Source organism: Paramormyrops kingsleyae, chromosome 22 (genome assembly GCF_048594095.1).
Source record: "Paramormyrops kingsleyae isolate MSU_618 chromosome 22, PKINGS_0.4, whole genome shotgun sequence".
In the NCBI taxonomy this organism is placed as follows: Eukaryota; Metazoa; Chordata; class Actinopteri; order Osteoglossiformes; family Mormyridae; genus Paramormyrops; species Paramormyrops kingsleyae.
Window position 1 is genome coordinate 1602226 of NC_132818.1, and position 20882 is coordinate 1623107.

The 20882-nt window shown below is 41.4% G+C and overlaps 1 protein-coding gene across 4 annotated transcripts in view; it reads left to right on the forward strand.

The window, feature by feature from the left end:
• Positions 1–20882, forward strand: part of LOC111834025 (protein sidekick-1-like) — a 369045-nt gene that overhangs the window by 297568 nt on the left and 50595 nt on the right. For all 4 annotated transcript variants that reach the window (XM_072704864.1, XM_072704865.1, XM_072704866.1 and 1 more), the window contains exons 20-26: positions 7379–7477; positions 8814–9005; positions 9578–9699; positions 15987–16087; positions 16503–16653; positions 17769–18006; positions 19051–19166. In XM_072704864.1, the coding sequence (XP_072560965.1) occupies positions 7379–7477; positions 8814–9005; positions 9578–9699; positions 15987–16087; positions 16503–16653; positions 17769–18006; positions 19051–19166 (1019 nt within the window). The remainder of the gene's footprint in view (positions 1–7378; positions 7478–8813; positions 9006–9577; positions 9700–15986; positions 16088–16502; positions 16654–17768; positions 18007–19050; positions 19167–20882) is intronic.

Genomic DNA, 20882 nt, shown 5'->3' on the forward strand with positions numbered 1-20882 from the left:
GGGGCAGGACACATTGTTTGGATACATTTAATTTCTTACTTTACAAATTACTGTTTTGATAAATGTGCTTAGATGTATTTAGTACAGTATATGCTCTTCTTGTTTTATCCGGTTCATTTTGTGTTTAAATGCTAAAAAAAAAAACATATTTAGGTGTAATTTTTGGGGGCCTGGAACCAAATAATTGGTTGAAATTATTTCTTATGGGGAAAATTCGATCACAACTCGAACTTTTTAGGATTCGATCCGGTGGGTGGAGCCGAACCCGAATACGGTATTCGGAAAGGCACAAATAATGTGTTTTTTACGAATACTTATTTCGAACAAATACTTTAAAAAATATTTGTATTCGGGAACAAGAAAAACTTTATATCAAAAAGCTGCGTTTCCTCTTGAGACCGCAGTGCATGCCCGGATGAGTGAGTGAGTTCGAGAGTCAGGGGGGGGGAGTAAAAGAGGTGACTGACACAGGCTGCTCCACACAGCAACAGAGAAGGCTCGGCTGAGTGAAAAAAGACTTAACTGTATCACTGTTTTTGTTGAATAGATTTTTGTACCTTAACTGGGTTCCGGAGGCAGTTTATAACTTTCGGGAAGCGGAGTTTGATTGGGAGATTATTCCATTACGTCTGCAGTCAGGTGCTTTCATGTTCGCTCTGTTTACGTAGCTCTGTTAGCTCGGTAATTTAGACAATAGGCTGTTGACAGAGTAACGTTAACGTTTGGTTAAAAAGGTTAAAACAATGCTTGTGTAGTTGTGTCGAATTGTATGCACTTGTAGGAGTTATATGGTATATATGGTATATATATACACACAGAGATGGGCATAAATACATAGAAATATATTTAAAATAAAAATACAAAATACTGAGTGGAAAAATGTATTTAAATACAAATACAAAATACTGTGTAAAAAAATGTATTTAAATACAAATACAGTATTTTGTATTTTTAAAGTACACAAAATACATGTGAAATTGGTCATCAAGTGCAGGCATCCCTATTAGGCTGCAGGGTTCCCGCTGCCGCTCGTCACTCTCGTCATTGACGAAAACGGAACCCATGGTGACGAAGAAAAACGGCATCAAATCGTCACTCTGGCGAATTCAATTTTCAAATGACGAATTTTGAATTTTTGAAAAGTCGAATTTCATTTTTTCCCAATTTTCAACCGTAGCACCCGTAGCACCTAATCAAAACTGGCCCGGCGCCCCGGACACACGATCGTCGATCATCCATGTCAAATGAGCATGGGCCGTTCTAAAAGTAGCAAATGTTATCGATCGGTGTGGGGACATTCTAAAACACTTAATGTGAAAACGCTTAATGTGGTTTAATGTACCAAAATAGCGACCAATAATCACCAAATTTCGCACACACACATCTGGTCATAAAGACTTTCACCTAACAAAAAATCAAAACTGAAATACAAGGAATATGGACTTCCGTTAAGCGTTTTCCCCTCCATTGACGCCCATTATAAGGAAAAGGCTTAATGTAAAATAAAGTCCATATTCCTTGTATTTCGGTTTAGATTTTTTGTCAGGTGAAAGTGTTTATGACCAGATATATATGTGAGAAATTTGGTGATTTTTGGTGGCTGTCTTGGTACTTTAAGTTACATTAAGCCTTTTCCTTATAATGGGCGTCAATGGAGGGGAAAACGCTTAACGTAAAATAAAGTCCATATTCCTTATATTTCGGTTTTGATTTTTTGTCAGGTGAAAGTCTTTATGAAGACCAGGTGTGTGTGTGTGCGAAATTTGGTGATTATTGGTCGCTATTTTGGTACATTAAACCACATTAAGCGTTTTAGAATGTCCCTCTCAAAGGTACTATGAAACACCGGGAAAGTATTAGCTTACCTTTTATATTTATATATATATATATAGATATAGATATAGTAATTAGAACATTATTTCCGAAATGCGTACTATACATCATGTTTTCAGCACACAAATTTTTACACAGTATTCACGATTCTCCCAACCTTATCAAGTAGACTCGTGACTCGCCCATGCCGTTAGTTGACCAATCACAGTGTGATTGTCAGAAGATGTATATTCAGTGAGTTTAATGATTAATTTATTGAGAAGCGGCGAGAGAGTGACTAAAAAAACGGATGCTGAAAAAAAGTGAAGAATTTGATTAATAGAAGCAAAAATACAAAGAAAAGTGAAGAATTGAAATCAAACTCCAGGGGGAACCCTGCGGCTGAAATATATCTGGACATATTCTGAATGCAAAACAAAAACATTTAGATGTGTACTACTGATTAGAAATGATCTTCCCTTCCCCTGCCCTGTAGGAAAAACAAAACTATTTTTTTTTTCCCCAAACATCTTTTATTACGTTTTATCACCATCATGACTTCAACTCAGTAACAAGAACTCAATAACACAAAGTCAATTATAAAACTGATGGTGTACTCCTCAAGATGGTGTACCTGTGTGTTTCAGACATCCATCTATTCGAAGTGTAAATATGAATCTCCTTTCGCGCTTTAAACAGCAAAGTACAACTGAACCAAGTACATCACACTATATTATTCATTCATTCATGCTTCTTCATCCACCCCAACGTTCCAATAATTCCTGCTGCCCCACTAAACACTGCAAGGATTTATTTGCTCTAAATGACCTAGGCCTATGTAAACGATTTTGAAAAGTTTAATCGATTCACACTTTATGTCATCGCTGCCTAAGATATATAAAGTTCTGTCATATCACCCAGCCCTAACATGCAGTAATGTTTTAAACACATTTCACTAGCTAGTTGATAGATTAAAAAAAAAACTATCAAAACTGATTGGCTAACAGGCAACTAATGCTATTTTCCTCCTACACATGTCGGTGCTTTTTTATTCTTTCATGTTTACTGAAGGCAAATCTGAATGATGCACCATTTTAACTTTAATCAACACGGAATTGATCAGGATGACACCCTTACCTTAATGCAGAAAACTGAGAAAAGTCGCTGATCCAATGCTGACTCTGCTGCAGGCAGCTCACGTGCATGAGTGTTAAGGTTGGGGGAGGGGTGTGTCTGAACCAAATCAGCACCCAGATAAAGAGGTTGATTGGCACAAAGTATTTTATGTATTTTGAAAATACAAAATACTCATCTTAAATGTATTTAAATACAAATTACGTTAGATTTTTCCCAAAGGCTTTACAATACAAAATACAAAATAGTATTTTGTATTTCAAATACGTATTTTAAATACATTTATCTAAAATACTGCCCATCCCTGTATACACACACACACACACACAGCACTGTGCAAAAGTCTTAGGCAGTCAAAGGAAATGTTCAAAGCTATTTATCTGGGTAGTAAATATATATTTCCCTTGAACCAAAAACACAATATGACACCAGAATATATGCATATTCAGAGTCACACGATAAAAACTAACAATAATTTCTTATATTCTCCAAAAAGTTGCTGATAACTTGCTGGATGGCTAGATGAACATTGCTTCAGTTCCCAAACCTCTCCTCAGGGCCCCCCCAGCCATTCCATGTGTTTATTAAATTTCACCACCTGCCCACTTAAATAATTAATTAAAATAGTTTCAAAAGTCAGTGATGTACTGATTAGCCATATGGGGTGACTGACTATCATTAAAAAATCTTGAAAGTTCATCAGAATTAAGCACATACTGTAATTGAAAGGACATTTGGATTGCTGAAAATGTGTTTCAGACATTTAGATAAGTCAGGTAGCACATTACAATACAGCCCTCAGAAGGCTGCAGCATTCTTTGTGGCATGTTGTATCTTGCATAACATTGCCATGTATGATGGATGTCTGTTGGACATTAGAAAGCGTGATGCTGAACTGCATGTGCTGATGCCAGCAGAGGAGTGTACGCCAGCAGCAGCACAGGCAAGAAGGGGTCAGCCGGTAGAAGAGCTGAATCGTCTGTAGCCTTTAGGGAATCTAAATTGTGAGATGTACAAAAATAAAAGTCCTATTGCCTTTATTTGAACATTTGAAAACACCCTCAAAACTGTAGGTTGTATTTTGTACAAACAAAGATTGCACTTTTATTTATACTTTGTCAGCTGCAGACCCAAAATCAAAAAACATACAAGAATAATTAAGTCCCCGTTCCCAGCCGCTGCTCTCGATCAGCAGTGAGCTTTTGTTATCCCCCTCTTCTGACATCATCATACTGCTTTTGGCACTGTGTGGATGAACTAGTGATGCTAGAAAACGAGGACACACTCGCTGGTGCCTCATCCCACACCTGCTTCACCTTGAAAGGCTTAGGTGGAGGAGTGGTGTTCCCTTAAATGATGTGTTCGCATTTTCACTTTGCGCACGAGGACGTCCATTTGCTGGGCTGAAAACCGATCTGGTTTGCCAGGTAAACGCGTTGTTAAAACAGCAATCTGCAGTAGTGCATGTACCCCTGCCTTTTAATGGGGGGTGAAATTCCATTCTGATTGGATCATTGCATGTTACGCTCAAAACAGACTTCTGAATAATTAAGAGAGTTATAACAACCTTTCTGCAGCTTGCACTGGCTCAAAGTCTGGTTTTTCCTCCGTCACAATAGCAAAGTGGATTTCTACATGCCCATACCAAGTATTTAAGAATAAAGTCAGGGGGAAAGGGACTCTGTTCCACAAATGGAAAATAACTAATGATGTCAAAATCAAGCAAGAGTTTCTAAATCTACAGGTTAAGTTAAAAATAAAGTTAGACTCTTTAAGAATAATGTCGAAAGGAAGGTTGTGTTAAAGGCTAAGGATGACATTAAAAGTTTATTCCAATATTTAACTCCAAAAGAGCTTTAAAAGCGGAAATCACTTATATGCAGGATAGTAAGGGTCTTATAGTTGAAAATTAAACTTATGTAGTTAATGAGTTTAATGATTGTTTTGCACGGGGCATTCACTCTAGAGGACATGAGTAACATACTGACTGTTATTCCTAATACAGCTTCGTCTTTGACCAATATATGTATAACTGAAGCTGATGTGCTACAAAGCTCAAAATAAGTAAATTGCAGGGCCCTGATGACATTTGGCCTGTAGTTTTGAAAGAAATGGGGGATATTATTTGCTGATCTTTAACTTTGCTATTTCAGAAATCCTTATCTGCTGGTGTGGTACTTTTTGATTTGAAGCATGCTGATATACCTCCCATATTCAAAAAAGGGAATGGAAGTAATCCATCAAACTATAGGCCAATTAGGTTAACTTGCATAACTGGAAAAGTAATGAAGCTTTAATCCAAGTGGAAATTGTAGATTACCTGGATTCATATAAAATTCTGAGGGATAGCCAACATGGATTTAGGGGACGTAGGATTTAGGAAACTACATGAGAAATTTATTACAAAAAGGCCTACGATGTAATCTACTTAGATTTCCAGAAGGCCTTTGATGTTGTCCCCCACAAATGGCTCTTGCTTAAGCTCGAAGGAATTTAGGAACTGTAACAAGGAAGGAAAACTGGTTAACAAAAAGGAAGCAGCGGGTAGTTATTATAGGCACAATGTCACAGTGGGCCTGCGTTCATAGTGGGGTACCGCAGGGTTCAATTTTAGGATCACTATTGTTCCTAATTAACATCAATGATATTAACACCAATATATACTGTAAACTGGTTAAATTTTCAGATGACACCAAGGTGGGTTGTGTAGCAGATACTGAACTAGCAGCACAGAGGCTACAGCGGGATCTTAATTTAAGTAGTGGCTGGGCTGATACCTGGCTGATGAAATTTAACGTAGATAAATGTAAGGTAATCCATGCAGGGAGCAGGAATATAAGGTACAGATATTTTATGGGTTCCACTGAAATAAAGGTAGCTGATTATGAGAAAGACCTTGGTGTGTATGTTGCTGCTTCCATGTCCCACTCTCGCCAGTGTGGGGAAGTAATTAAAAGGGCCAATGGGATATTGAATTACCAGATGTATGGAGTTTAAGTCAAGGGGGTTGATGCTAAGATTATATAATTCCTTGGTAAGACTCCACCTAGAATATTGTGTGCAGGTTTGGTTACTTACCTTAAAAAGGACATTGTTGCCTGAGAAAGGGTTCAGCGTTGAGCCACAAGAATGATTCCTGGTCTTAGCGGAATGTCTTATGAGGAGAGGTTAGCTGAGCTGAATCTGTTCAGCCTCGAGCAAAGGAGACTAAGGGGGGGATATGATTCAGGTATGTAAGATTCTAATGGGTCTGGATGCCAGTCAACCAAATGGTTGCTTCAATATTAGTTCAAATACAAGAACTTGTAGGCACAGGTGGAAATGAGCAGGAGAACATTTTAAACTGGATTTGAGAAAGCACTTGTTTACACAGCGTGTAAAGTATGGAATAGTCTTCCTGTTAGTGTAGTGCAAGCTAAAAGCTTGGGTTCCTTTAAATCATAGCTAGGTAAGATTTTAACAACCTTAAGTTATTAATTGAATTATCCACGGATGATCTTGATTGGCTGAATTACCTCCTCTTGTTTGTAAATTTCTTATGTTCTTATAAATGTTAGTTTCGCCTTGCACTTCACTCTTTACGTTAGATCATCACAATAGTGCCCTAGGTGTATTCCATCTATAGTAAATAGTCTGAATCATGACTGGATAAAAGGTCAAAGTGGATATATGCAGTTTTCTTGGGACTGACACAAAATATGTAAAAGGTTATGACCGCTGATCTTTATATTTCATTATGCCTCTGTGAGCTTATTTACTGTACATCCAGCATGCAGATGAAGGGGATGGGCATGGCATTGAAAGGGAACAGCTTTAGCGGTGGTCATAAACATAACAAGGAAGCCAAGTCATATTCTAGGAGATAAAGTGGATTGTATCACTGTGTGGAGGGGAATAGATTGAAGTGTCTATGAAGCCACTAAATGTCATTGGCGTCTCCTTATCTTGTGGTCGAATTTGTGTCGGATTGCAGCTGTAATGGTTCTGGTGTGTCAATGGGGAGAATCGACAGCAAAACACAAGGAAGGAAAGTTAAACAGAAGCACGGAGAATGTAAATCAGTACATTGTAATGTAGTCAGTCTTCAAAAGCTCCTTATCTGCCACCTTGGGGCATCTGGGTGGCAGACCTGAGAGTGGGGGAGACAAACACTCAAAATCAGAGATAAATGAGGATGATGTTCGCATTTGCCCACCTCCTGCATGAATGTAGTCTCTGTATGGATTACTAATGAGTTTCCTGAATGCAAGAGCACAGTGTTACCATTTCATACACCATCAGCTCTCCACCTCATTCCTGACTGTTTACTGCACCGTCACAGTCCGCAAGCCGTTACAGTTGTGTGGTTCCGCTGGGTGGACCCTCAACACATGCAATGTTCCATCGTTATAGCTGTGTAATGATACCATGACTTCTGGTGTTGTTTTTCCAGAACCAGGTCCAGTGGGTCACCTAAGCTACACTGAGATTCTGGACACGTCCCTGAGGGTAAGCTGGCAGGAACCAGCAGAAAAGAATGGCATAATCATAGGTGAGGCACCAACTGTCTGCCGCCTGGTACATTATGGGTATTGATGTCATCCCCCTACGTTGTTACTCCAGTCCTCATCCAAGGTGATTGATTGAATATGATCAACCATGTCGACATCTTTTCATTTTCTCTATATCATAAAAAGGTTTCTTTTTTTTTTAAGGGGGGATAGCTGCAACCTATTTCTGATTTGTTGTCAATAACCCATCAGACCTTCCTATTGTAAGCCGAATTATAATTTTTCATAATGCATTTATGTATCTATTTTATAAACATTGGGGCCCTTCTGGAATGCATTCATCAATTCCAGTCCAGATCAGGAAATGGAAAAAAAAACTATGGGGAACAGAACTGGAGATGAATTTGAACATCAGGGAGATATAAATTCCAACTCCAGTTCTATTTCCTGATTTGGATTGGAATTGATGAATGCATTCCAGAATGGCCCCAAACCTGACATGTAGGATTAATTAACTGAATAAAAAACAGGCCTTCTATGTACTTCTTTGTCAAAATGGTTCATGACTTATCAGGTTATTTTAATATCCGTCATGTGATGGGAAGTTTTTCCCTATTCTGTCTGATTGAGCACTGAGCGCATCTCTTCACACATAGCTAGCATTGTGAAATGCGCTCCGTTTTAATTTACCACATTTTCAGCCAGTTTAATGGGCATGCTTCCAGCTGCCGCTCCATTGGGCCTCTGCAATAAAATCCATTAACCACCATCACCGTTTGTGGCACACATACTGTAGGCAGGAACGTGACTGTCTGTCACACAGAGGGTTGTTCACAGAACGTGGCTGGGAGAGAGAGAGGGGGGGGGGGGTGATGTGGTCGTGCTTCACATGTGCTTCCCACCATGAACCAGGGGAGGGAGACTTTATAGCTGGGAGGGGTCCTGATAGCAGCCCTATGGGGCTGGTTTCCTAGGTGGTCTCACCTCTTTCCTGGAGACCCCCCCGGCACCGTCTTTGATGTATGAGCCCTATGATACGAGAGGACGGTCTTTGATTTGGAGCAGTGCTAAGAACAGGAAAATATACTAACCAACACATTGCAAATGAAACAGCACCTCCACCGGCTATTAGTCTGAGTTAGACACAGGTTAGAGACATGCTCCCAGGTCCAGGACATTTTCTACAGGTGCAATGCTTTGCAATATTACCAAGGTGGGGTCAAAAAAGCAAGTTTCTTTTCTCCACTCCAGTCCCCCTGATCCTATCCTCCTGACACATGATTTCTTGTGGGTGGAGGGGGGGCTGTTATGATGCACAATTGAAAATAAAGAATAAATGGAAATGGAAATAGATTTTCTGACTACCCCATTCTGCAGGCTACCTGGTTTCCTGGGAAGTTCAGGGGGAGATCTCTACACGGGTGTCCCGCACACTGCCCAACACTACACTGGACTACAAGGTGACCGGCCTCACCTCCCTTACCACCTACACCCTGGAGGTTGCTGCCATAACAGGGGTGGGCCTGGGGATCATCACCTCCTCCACCATCTCCTCTGGGGTCCCTCCAGGTCAGTCCCCCACCGCTCCCCACACCCTTCCCTACAGCCCAGCCCAGCACTGTAACCACACAATTCAGCATTTCAGCCTCACCCTAGGTGTTGGAGTATGAGACTCACCCCCACGCACTCCTCCATGGTCCACAAATCCTCAGGCTTGAGTTGAACTCACTCCCTTGACAAACATAGCTGGGATCCTGTTTATTATCCAAAAATCTTCCCCTGGAATTGAAGTGGGTATCAGATGGTATAAATCCATTTGGCTGACAGCTCACAGCTTTGCCTAGAATCTGCATAAATATGAATATTGATCTCTAAAGATTACAGACACTGTCACTACATGGCTACTCATATGTAGATTATTATTATTATTATTATTGACAACCATTAATCAGATGTCTGAAATACCCATCTAAATTTGTTTAGAGATTGACTCTGGATGATGTAACACATTCAACTCAAAGCCAAGCACTTTAGACCTTGTGTCAACATATCCTCAAGGTGTATAGATTCAGATTGCGTATAAACGCAACGAAAGCTGATAAATCAACAAGCTCACTAACTTTTGCACTGTTGCCCTTAAGAACTTCCTGGGCCTCCATCGAACCTCATTATCTCCAAAATAAGCCCACGCTCTGCCACACTGAAGTTCCATGCAGGGGATGATGGAAAGACCTCCATCTCCAAGTGGATAGTCGAGGGTCAGGTGAGTGCATGGTGCCGGCTGGCTGCATAGTTGAGAGTTAGGGCTGCTTGTGCTCTACTTATGTTAACACTATGTAAGCAGTGCTGCTACTCATACTTGCCCGCATAGTTTACATCAGTCTGAAGGTTTAAAGGTCATGTCCACCAGAGGGCAGTGTGAGAAAATCATCTTGGTTGGCTCCTTCATTTCTGGTTTTTCTTGTATGTATGAGGTGGTGGCATGAAATGTTGTATACTCACTGCCTCCACAGCGAATTCCAAATTTTGTAATGCTGCTGCAGCATTCTCTATATTCTGCCCGCTGCTCCACATCATATTGGTACTCCGCTCTGCCACATATCACTTTATTACCTCATGTTACGGCGAGTGTGGGTGAGCAGGCAAGCAGGCAATGGGAGCCGTAAATGCGGGCAAACAGGGTTTATTGACGGAACAGATACTTCGCTCACAGGCAACGTTAATGACAGACCTGGGGATACGGACTCAGATATGGACTTAAATACACAGGATCACTCAGAAATAACACGGGACAGCTGAATACAATCAGGAATTCACATGAGGTAATGAGGGGGGCGTGGCACACATAAGGAACGTACAAGCAGGTCATGACACCTCATGTACAATGTTGCATTATATGTTGTTGGATATCTTGTAGTACTTAGCATTTTGTACTTGTATTGTGGCTGCATGATATTGGGCAAAAATTAATTTTTTTGTGATAAATATTGCAATATTTGGAAAACAAAAATGAGTTTAAAAAAATCAATTTCTCGCAAACATCTATTTATGAGTGATTTAACAGCAAAGATGAAAATGAATAGGATTGGCATGCAGAGTTCATGCTAAAGTAGTTGGGGTAAATTTTAAACTAATGTTAAACATACACTAGATAATCTTGAAATAGAGCAGTCATTAAAATTGCAGTTTGCTAAGTTTTGTTTCCTATAACAAAGTAAATGTTCTAGAGAAATGTAAACCCCACTCCAAATACTAGAACTATTGAAAATTAGTGTTGCTTATGAAAGTAAGCAAGTGAAAACTTAGTACAGACGACTTTGTACATATGACACCACTTTCTTAGCTCAAAATGTGACCATACTGCCCCCAAGATTTTTGGTGGTACTTGCGTACGTGTACCGTTAATTCCTCACATAGGTGCACAGACGACACGTGGAAACTGCAGAAAATATGTGGCGGTCATGAAGCGTGCACGCACACGTTGTTAGCATGGAGTGCAAACCGGCCCTTAGGTGTGTGCATGGCTGCCAATTGGCTGCCTTCTCTATGTAATTCCATCAAGGGCAAGACTGCAGATTAGAGGCATATACATTCTGCAAATGTTTATTACATCTGGCTTCCCGAAATATAACATATTCTTATCCATGTCTGGGGATTCTGGTGCTGCTTGTTGATTAGCGTCCGTGTTCTGAGTTGCTTGCTGTGAAGCTCAACCTGAATCTTGTCCATGCTGAGCCTCAATTTAACTGCTCCGTAGCTTCAAGGCGAAAATCTGCCCATATCACTGTCTTCTGCATCTAAAGGATTAAATAAAAATTCTTCCTACTGTCAGACTGAGCACCCTAGATTCTAAATATATGCATTAAACATTAAACATTGCATTATTTTGACTTTTAATCGAGAATCAAATTTTATTTATTTATTATTTTGGAAAACAAATCATTTTGGAAATGGAAATACTTTTTGAATCTTTGAAGTAAGAATATGTTATTTAACACGTAATAATGCAAGACTTTCGAAAGACTGGTTATATAAATATATATAGCTGTGTAATTTAGAGACATGCGAAGTGATAAATTGGGCTGAACGCCCTTGATGGCTTTGCGTACATGAGGTCTCTGCCGCTCTCCGCAGCCCAGTTTAAGATTGAGGGGGTGAAGCGGTTGATTTAATTACTGTTATGTTTTCATCCAGATGGCCAGTTTGTTGGACGACATCTTGCAGACTTTTTCCACATGGTCCTTTGCCAGCAGTTTTCTGAGCACAGTAAGCCATTCCCAAGGTCGAGTGCACTTTCCCTACTGCTAGTCATGGAAAAACTAAAAATAAAAAATAGACTGACTGATTTCTAGGCAGCCCTACCTGAATAATGACTCAAGAGTCACATGCACAGTAACCAGTCAGGCCATTATGCAGTGAGAGTCTTACTCTGTCTTACTCTGTCTTACTATATCCTTCCCCTACCTGAATAATGATTCAAGAGTCATATGCACAGTAACCAGTCAGTTCGTTATGCAGTGAGTCTTACTCTGTCTTTCCCCTATCACAAAAACACAGATCAGAAGTACAGACTAAGGTACAAAGTATAAACTAGATTTGATGCTGTCGGAAATAACAGCACTGAATTCCCCGGACAACCCTGTTGTTTGGTATACAGTAGCTATCTAATATGTACCCGTCCCACCCTCACGAACTTGTACAATTTCTAGGAGTATACAATGGATCACCTGGAAATGTAATTACATTTTCAGGTGATCCATCCAGTACTAATAATAGTAAGCATTAATAATAAAAAATGTGTTTTTACCTGAATGCTGTGAGTCCTTTTTGTGATACATATACACTCACCTAAAGGATTATTAGGAACACCTGTTCAATTTCTCATTAATGCAATTATCTAATCAACCAATCACATGGCAGTTGCTTCAATGCATTTAGGGGTGTGGTCCTGGTCAAGACAATCTCCTGAACTCCAAACTGAATGTCAGAATGGGAAAGAAAGGTGATTTAAGCAATTTTGAGCGTGGCATGGTTGTTGCTGCCAGACGGGCCGGTCTGAGTATTTCACAATCTGCTCAGTTACTGGGATTTTCACGCACAACCATTTCTAGGGTTTACAAAGAATGGTGTGCAAAGGGAAAAACATCCAGTATGCGGCAGTCTTGTGGGCAAAAATGCCTTGTTGATGCTAGAGGTCAGAGACTGATTCAAGCTGATAGAAGAGCAACTTTGACTGAAATAACCACTTGTTACAACCGAGGTATGCAGCAAAGCATTTGTGAAGCCACAACACGCACAACCTTGAGGCGGATGGGCTACAACAGCAGAAGACCCCATCGGGTACCACTCATCTCCACTACAAATAGGAAAAAGAGGCTACAATTTGCACGAGCTCACCAAAATTGGACAGTTGAAGCCTGGAAAAATGTTGCCTGGTCGGTCTGATGAGTCTCGATTTCTGTTGAGACATTCAAATGGTAGAGTCAGAATTTGGCGTAAACAGAATGAGAATATGGATCCATCATGCCTTGTTACCACTGTGCAGGCTGGTAGTGGTGGTGTAATGGTGTGGGGGATGTTTTCTTGGCACACTTTAGGCCCCTTAGTGCCAATTGGGCATCGTTTAAATGCCACGGCCTACCTGAGCATTGTTTCTGACCATGTCCATCCCTTTATGACCACCATGTACCCATCCTCTGATGACTACTTCCAGCAGGATAATGCACCATGTCACAAAGCTCGAATCATTTCAAATTGGTTTCTTGAACATGACAATGAGTTCACTGTACTAAAATGGCCCCCACAGTCACCAGATCTCAACCCAATAGAGCATCTTTGGGATGTGGTGGAACGGGAGCTTCGTGCCCTGGATGTGCATCCCACAAATCTCCATCAACTGCAAGATGCTATCCTATCAATATGGGCCAACATTTCTAAAGAATGCTTTCAGCACCTTGTTGAATCAATGCCACGTAGAATTAAGGCAGTTCTGAAGGCGAAAGGGGGTCAAACACCGTATTAGTATGGTGTTCCTAATAATCCTTTAGGTGAGTGTATAATCATATGTTGTATATTTATGTAAGTCATTTACATCTAACTGATGTTTTATCCAAAAGGCTTGCAGTATAGGTAGAAGTACAATGTATGTGCTTCCTGGGATATGAACCCCCAAGCTCTGCACAATGCTGTATCTGTTGTGCTGTTGACGGAATACTACATCATGCTTTAGTTTACCATGCTCATGAAATAATCAAGCTCACGTATGCCATGGTCCGAAACAGGGTGATTGTGCATTTTATGGAACAGATGCAAAGAAGTTCTTATTTTTTACTTATTTATTTGTTTATATATAATCAACAAGGACAGTATTTGCAAATCTCACAGATACAGACACCCCCCCCCACACACACACATACATACATACATATATATATATATATATATATATATATATATATATATATATATATATATATATATATATATATTAGTGCTGTCAAACGATAAAAATTTTTAATCAGATTAATCACAGGGTTGCTGTGGATTCATTTAGATTAATCACGATTAAATATCATTCATTTTTAATCTATATTAATCGCATTTCATTTTGCATGAGCTAACAGACTCAAGAAAAATGGGAATATATATGCACTTTATTAAACATCTTGAACACGAGTCGGATGGATTACATCTGCCACAGAAGTGCAATACCATGGACCCATATCAAAAAGCAAGATTTTTGCTTAGCCGGACAATTTGTCGTATTTAAGGTACCTCAGTTTAAAATGGTCTTTATCTTTGTTCACTTACAATTAGCCCGAACTACCGACAAATAATCTGACTAATCATGAAATCCAATTATAGCCCGGTTAATTGCCATTGTTAGCAATATCAATTGATAACACATTACGCGCGGTGCTTTACGTATAAAACTCTGTAGCAACACGTCCACAGATACGGAATACGAGTTCCCAGGGCAAATGGAACGCACAAAAACTGCCCGATATGGGTTGACAGAGACATTTCAGGGATTTTGAATCATTCTACGCTGTAGATGGGTTAATTGAGTAAAAAATTTTAATCAGATTAATAATGATGATGGATTAATCCACGTTAACCTGTTAATTTTGACAGCCCTAATATATATATATATATATATATATACACACACACACACAACACACACACACAAAAAGTATTGGGACACCTGCCTTTACTCACAAATGAACTTGATATCCCATTCTTAATACATGGGCTTTAATATGGAGTTGGCTCACCAGATGTTCCTCCTCTCTCCAGTCTCATCACTCCCAGTAATCACTCCAATGGCTGTGGTATTATCAGCAAATTTTATGATAATGGTGCCATTTTAGGAGGTAATACTGGTGTGCGTAAAGACCGAGTATAGCAGGGGGCTTTGTACAAAGCCCTGGATGGTCACTGTATTTATACTCTATATGTTGGTGATGTGGTTTACAATTCAAACTGAGGTCTACCTGTTAGAAAGTGCAGGATCCAGTTACAGAGGGTGGGTGACAACCCAAGGATGAGGGGCTTGTCAGTCAGTTTGGATGAATTAGCTGTGTTAAATACCGAGCAGTAATCAATGAACAGCATCCATACAGAGCTTTTCTTCTCTAGGTGCAAAACAACATGGCAATGCTGACAGCATCCTGTGTGGACCTGTTTGTTCGATAGGCCATGCACTCAGTTCTTTTGTAGCTTGAGTGTTTATGCCAGGACCTCTAGTTCGAGGACCTCTAAATAAACCAACAGCGTTTTATTCCCCTTCACCACGATCAGAAAAATATCTGTATATTTCACCTCAGCACAAGCAGGAATAGCTGAAGGCACCACAAAATGGATCCTTACTGAATGTGAACCAAACGTCCTCATTTGCTCTGCAAATTAGCAGATCCATATGTCCAGCTAGATACACCATACATGAGACCCTAGACACATCAGAAACCAAACAATGCAGCCTGAAATCGTATATGACAGATAATGAAGAAAATTAGCATAGTACTGTCATGAAATTCAGATATGTAGCATTTCTGCGGCTAGGTCTGTTTGTTTGTGTCTCAATAAGTCTCCTTTAAGGCAGTCCTGGGACATGTGGGTTGTAGAGTGTGTCTGGATCTCCTGGCTGTCTGTGGGTTATCCCCTGCTTTAAGGTTACTACCCTTTAAGTATTACTACCCCAGGTTCCGGATGCGGCAGGTGAACATCGTGGGAGCCAGCCTTGCATGCCATCCCTATCTTACCTATTGTGCATTTTATCATTAATATCCAGTAGTACCTGAGCATAGTTGTCAGCTTTCAGTAACATTATTAACTGCAATGCTGTGGGATATTGTGGAGGATGTGAAGTTGTCAAAAGCTGTGGTAGGGTTGGGGGGGGGGGGGGGGTTGTTGGAGTAGATACTAGGATGGCAGTGATTACTGGTTTCCTAGGAGGATGTGTGTGCAGCGTGTGGCAGCCGACCTCACAGTCGGTAGCTATTAAGGTCCTTCCCTTGCATATCCCGCAATACATTTACCTCCATGCAGGTTGGTGAGGATGAGGACTGGAGGGTCCTCTATGAGAAGGAAAATGAGCCGGATGCCCAGATGCTGGAGGTACCCAACCTGACCCCTTTCACCTACTACAGGTGAGCACCAGCTGTGGGCCCCCACCCCCCGGATCCTGTCGCTCTCTTCACAGCCAGTAAATGCCTATCTATTTATAATACCTCAGTCGCATTTCAGAAAGTTGCATAACGATTGTGTGACTGGATGTCAATTAATGAATTTTAACCATTTTGAGTGGAGGAGTATAATATATAATTAATAAAATTAAGGTGTGGAGTGTTATCTTCCCATGAGTATTTACATCAGTGCAGAATATGGAGGTTGTTGGATGATTAACCAAACTCTACTGTAGCTGAAGGAAACAAGCTTTTTTATATTAAGTAAAATTAATATTTTACTGAATGAAGGGTATGAATTGTAACTATGCTACACTGCTAAAGTTGTCCTTATTAAACTGTATGGAAACGAGCGGCTTGAGCACCTTCTGTCCCCCAGGTTCCGGATGCGGCAGGTGAACATCGTGGGAGCCAGCCTTGCAAGCCATCCCTCGCGTGTCATCCAAACCCTGCAGGCGCCCCCGGACGTGTCCCCCAGCAGCGTGACGGTGCGCACGGCCAGCGAGACCAGCCTGTGGCTGCGATGGGTGGTGAGGCTCGCAGTCTGCGCCGTCGCCGAAACCCAAACTCACCCAGAATGCTGTTCACTCGACTGGTATCAGTGATGGCAGAGCAGACAGCAGGACTGACTCAGGAGGGATATCACTCATGCTAATTTTCCTGCCCACCATAATGAAAGACTGCACTGTCTAGTTAATCATGAGGAACTCCAGAAGTTGCAGGCTGAAATGAGAGCTCCAGAGTCGCCTTAACTCAGCTGAATGCGTAATTCTTTTGATGTTAGGGTAGGAATTGATGCAGCTTCAATATCCAATTTGTGGGAATGTTAAACATCATTAAAGAAAAAACTGTCCGAGGTCTCTCCAGGACTTTGTCTGCACCATAAGTATGTTACAATATTTACTGTTATGTTATGGAAAATGTTGATCATATTGCAAATGAGAAAGAAATAATATAGAAATTTTTAGACATAAAAACATGATAATATAAATTACATTTTAAGACATGGACATATACAAAGAATTCCTCATTCTGGTAAACACCTAATTGGTTGGGAAAGATTCTGCAAACTGGGATATAAATGGAATGAACAGTCTACAACTAGGACTTCCACATTTCCAGTTGATTCATCCAGCACTTCTAGACATTGTACAGGTTGATGAGTTTGGATCAGATGGGCGGAGAAGGTGACGGGTTTGTCTGGGGAAGACAATGCTGTCGTTCTGACAGCCTCCCAATCTAGTTAAATTAGGGCTTTTAAAGATGTAGTTAATGTTAAATGTGCAGAATCGGTTCCCCAATCTGTGTCTCACTGATTTGCCCCTGAGGAGGTTTTTCATAGGATGAGACTCTGTGCTGTGTTCAGTCCAGATGGACATGTGATCACTTCCCTTCCCCCACCCCATTTTCATAGGATGAGGCTAGACTCTGTGCTGTTTTCAGTCCAGATGGACATGTGATCGCTTCCCTTCCCCCACCCCATTTTCATAGGATGAGGCTAGACTCTGTGCTGTTTTCAGTCCAGATGGACATGTGATCGCTTCCCTTCCCCCACCCCATTTTCATAGGATGAGGCTAGACTCTGTGCTGTGTTCAGTCCATATGGACATGTGATCGCTTCCCTTCCCCCACCCCATTTTCCCAGCCCCTGTCGGACTCGGAGTACAACGGCAATTCCGAGACTGTGGGCTACCGAGTACGTCTCTGGAGAGCAGAGCAGCATGAGGAGGTGCGGAGCCAGGTGGTGAGCGACCGGTTGGAGAGGGAGCTCACCCTGGATGGCCTGGAGGAGTGGACCGAGTACCAGCTGCAGATCCAGGCCTTCAATTCCATCGGGGCCGGACCCTGGAGTGAGCCAGTGCGGGGCCGCACCCGCGAGTCAGGTGGGCACATTCCCCTTCACTTCTCACTGGGTCATCGGTCCTGCAGAAGGCAGGGAACTCAAAAACCGGCCTTTATGTGCAGAAGGTCAGCTGCATTACACACCCGGGACACATTTGACCATCCCTGTCATTTTCACTCCTTGTTTATTCCTCATCAGTCTTTATAATGCTTGTGTTCTTGTGCCTTAATTAGATGTCTCTTAACAAGGAGCCTCATTTCTTGTATTCTGAAGCACTACACATTTAACCACATATTTAACTTCCCAGCGAATTTGATCCATTGTGCCGCCACCTCATTATCGAACTCATCCGTTGTACCACTTTACCGTCAGTCTGCCTGCTCAAACACAGCCTGTGCTCTGCAGGTGGCTGAAATGATGACATTAATATGCCCCCTGCTTGCATTACTGTTTTGTGATCATTTACTAGAGGTTTTGTTTCATTTTACTAACAGGGAACAAAATTCTGTTCTTCTATGTTCGCCCATGTCTTTTTCCCCTGCTTTCAAAAAACATTTTGTTTGCTTCTAATTTGAACATTTTCCCCACCTTTGCAAGGCCTTCAGCTTTTCCCATTGGGCTGAAAATCATGTCAGATTAAAGGTCTCTCCTCAAAGGCCTCTCTGATGGACATTGCAGAGTGCAGATCACCCTTCCACTAGCTTCATGCTGCGAACTCCTCTCTTTCATGTCCTTTTGCGGGACGCCCACTGTGGGCTTTGTTCAGACAGAGTGCTCTTCACTCAAGCCCTATCATGGCAAGTCAGAGTCTCGGTAACGTAAAGTGGCTCTTTCCCATCTAGGTGGCAAGCGGGAGAACAGTCTCTTCGGATCGCAGTTACACTGGCTTCCTGGTGAAGTCTGGCAGCCCGCAAGCAATCTGTCTGCATGCTGTGCCCCCCCAACACACACAGACACACCTTACAAAAATTCCTATTGTCTCAGCTGACAGGTCCCAGGTGCTGATGCTGTTCGTCTGATGCCCCCATTATAAACCAGATTCGTACCCCCTACTTAAGAACAACATTATGGCTTCTCCCCACAGTGCCAAGCGGGTTCCCGGAGAACGTGACGGCAGAGGCAATGGGATCCACCAGCATCCTAGTCACATGGGGGCAAATGCCTCAGCGGGAGCAGAATGGACATATCCTGGGATACAAGGTAGCAGAGCTTACCCTTTCTGTAGCCTGGTGGATCATCCATTTCTTATTTTGTTCATTTGTAAGATACTATATACAGGAGACTACACCTCAGTTTGTTAGCAGGTTGCAGGTTAGACAGCTTTCAGTTCAGGCAGCAGATCATGTATATACAGGAGATCAGTCAGCTGTCCTGTGATCTAGGCTTTGCACTGCCTGTCTTCATGCATGGCTTTATCAGGGTAAGTGATGGAGAAGGCAGGATGCTTTCCATAGGGCAAGCGGGTCAGGTGAAGCTGAGTTAAACTCTTAACGTGAACCCCCCCCCCGGAATCTAAAATCTAAGCATGGAATAAGATGACCATTCCCAGCCAGAGGTTAATCCCGGCGCACGAGATTCTGAGGCTTGTGCTTCTAGGCTGAAAATGCCTCATGGAGAAAGGGACCTGTGCATTATCTCACTGTACCTCATTAGCTAACAGGTATCTCTGCTGCTGGGGGGAGGGGGTGCAGAGTAGATCATCTCCATTAACAGCTGCAGTGATGCGGCGAAACTCGGCAAGTGAACGGCAATGAAAGGGAATCTGCAGTCCTGCTAGTCTGCCTTACCAGTGATGCCTGTGGTTTATGTTTCAGCATTTCAGATCCTCTCTTTTTTATGCAGGATCAGTTCAGAGTAGCTGGCCAGAGACGTCTGTTAGTGATGAGTCATGGCTAAATGCTAATTGTGGCCACTATCCCACACTCTTGTATATCAGTTAAACAAGCGAGAAATGTTGGTAGAAATGTACTGACTGCTGCTGCTAAAATTAATTAAATCCATCCATCCGTCCTCCAGCCACTTATCCTGAGTAGGGTCATGGGGGTTTAATGAAATACAGGAGCCCTTATATAAATCTCAACACAATCAAAACACTCAAATGCTAACAGATACCAATAATGAATGATTTATGCTACTAACAATTATGCTAATTTGGTAATTCTTTACAAGACCACGTGCAGATTTCTGTGTTCTATATCTATGCTCCCTATATACTCTGTCTACTTCAATGCTCTCTCTCTACCCTATGTGTCGGTACTCTTTGTCTATATTCTGTCTCCGTACGTGTAGCCTACTCTATCTTTACTGAATGTATGTTTCTATACTCATTCTATCCTGTAGTCATATATGAGCAGCGTGCAATTCATAATAAGTGCGTAACACTCAGAACCATTACATTTTCCATATTCTAATGTAAAATAAATGTAACAAAACAGTATCCCATCCAGGGGTTTTCCTGCTTTGTGCCCCGTGTTTCCTGGGATAGACTCCAGGCTCACCGTGACCCGGTACTGGATAAGTAGCTATGGATAGATAAGTAGATAAGACAGATCAGTTTGTGCAGAGCAAATGATCTGTAAATGAAGACAGTGTAATATACAGCATCAAATTCCAAAGGAAAATGAGCTCTATATCCTTATTACCCTGAGACCTATTTACATAACATTTGTCACCAGTTTACTTTTCCCTCAATTCATTCTGAATCATGGGGTTTGAGATGCTGTTTAGGCCATATTTAGGCCAAACTCTTCCACTCACATACACAAAACATGCTCTCACATTCACTAAATGGCATGTATGCAAAAAATGCTCTGTGAGAGGAAGAGCTTGGAATATGGCTTGAACAGCATCTCATAGTGTGGAATAACTCAGTAGCTGCAAATTGGCAGTTATAGAAGTTAATGTTTGGTAATGTGC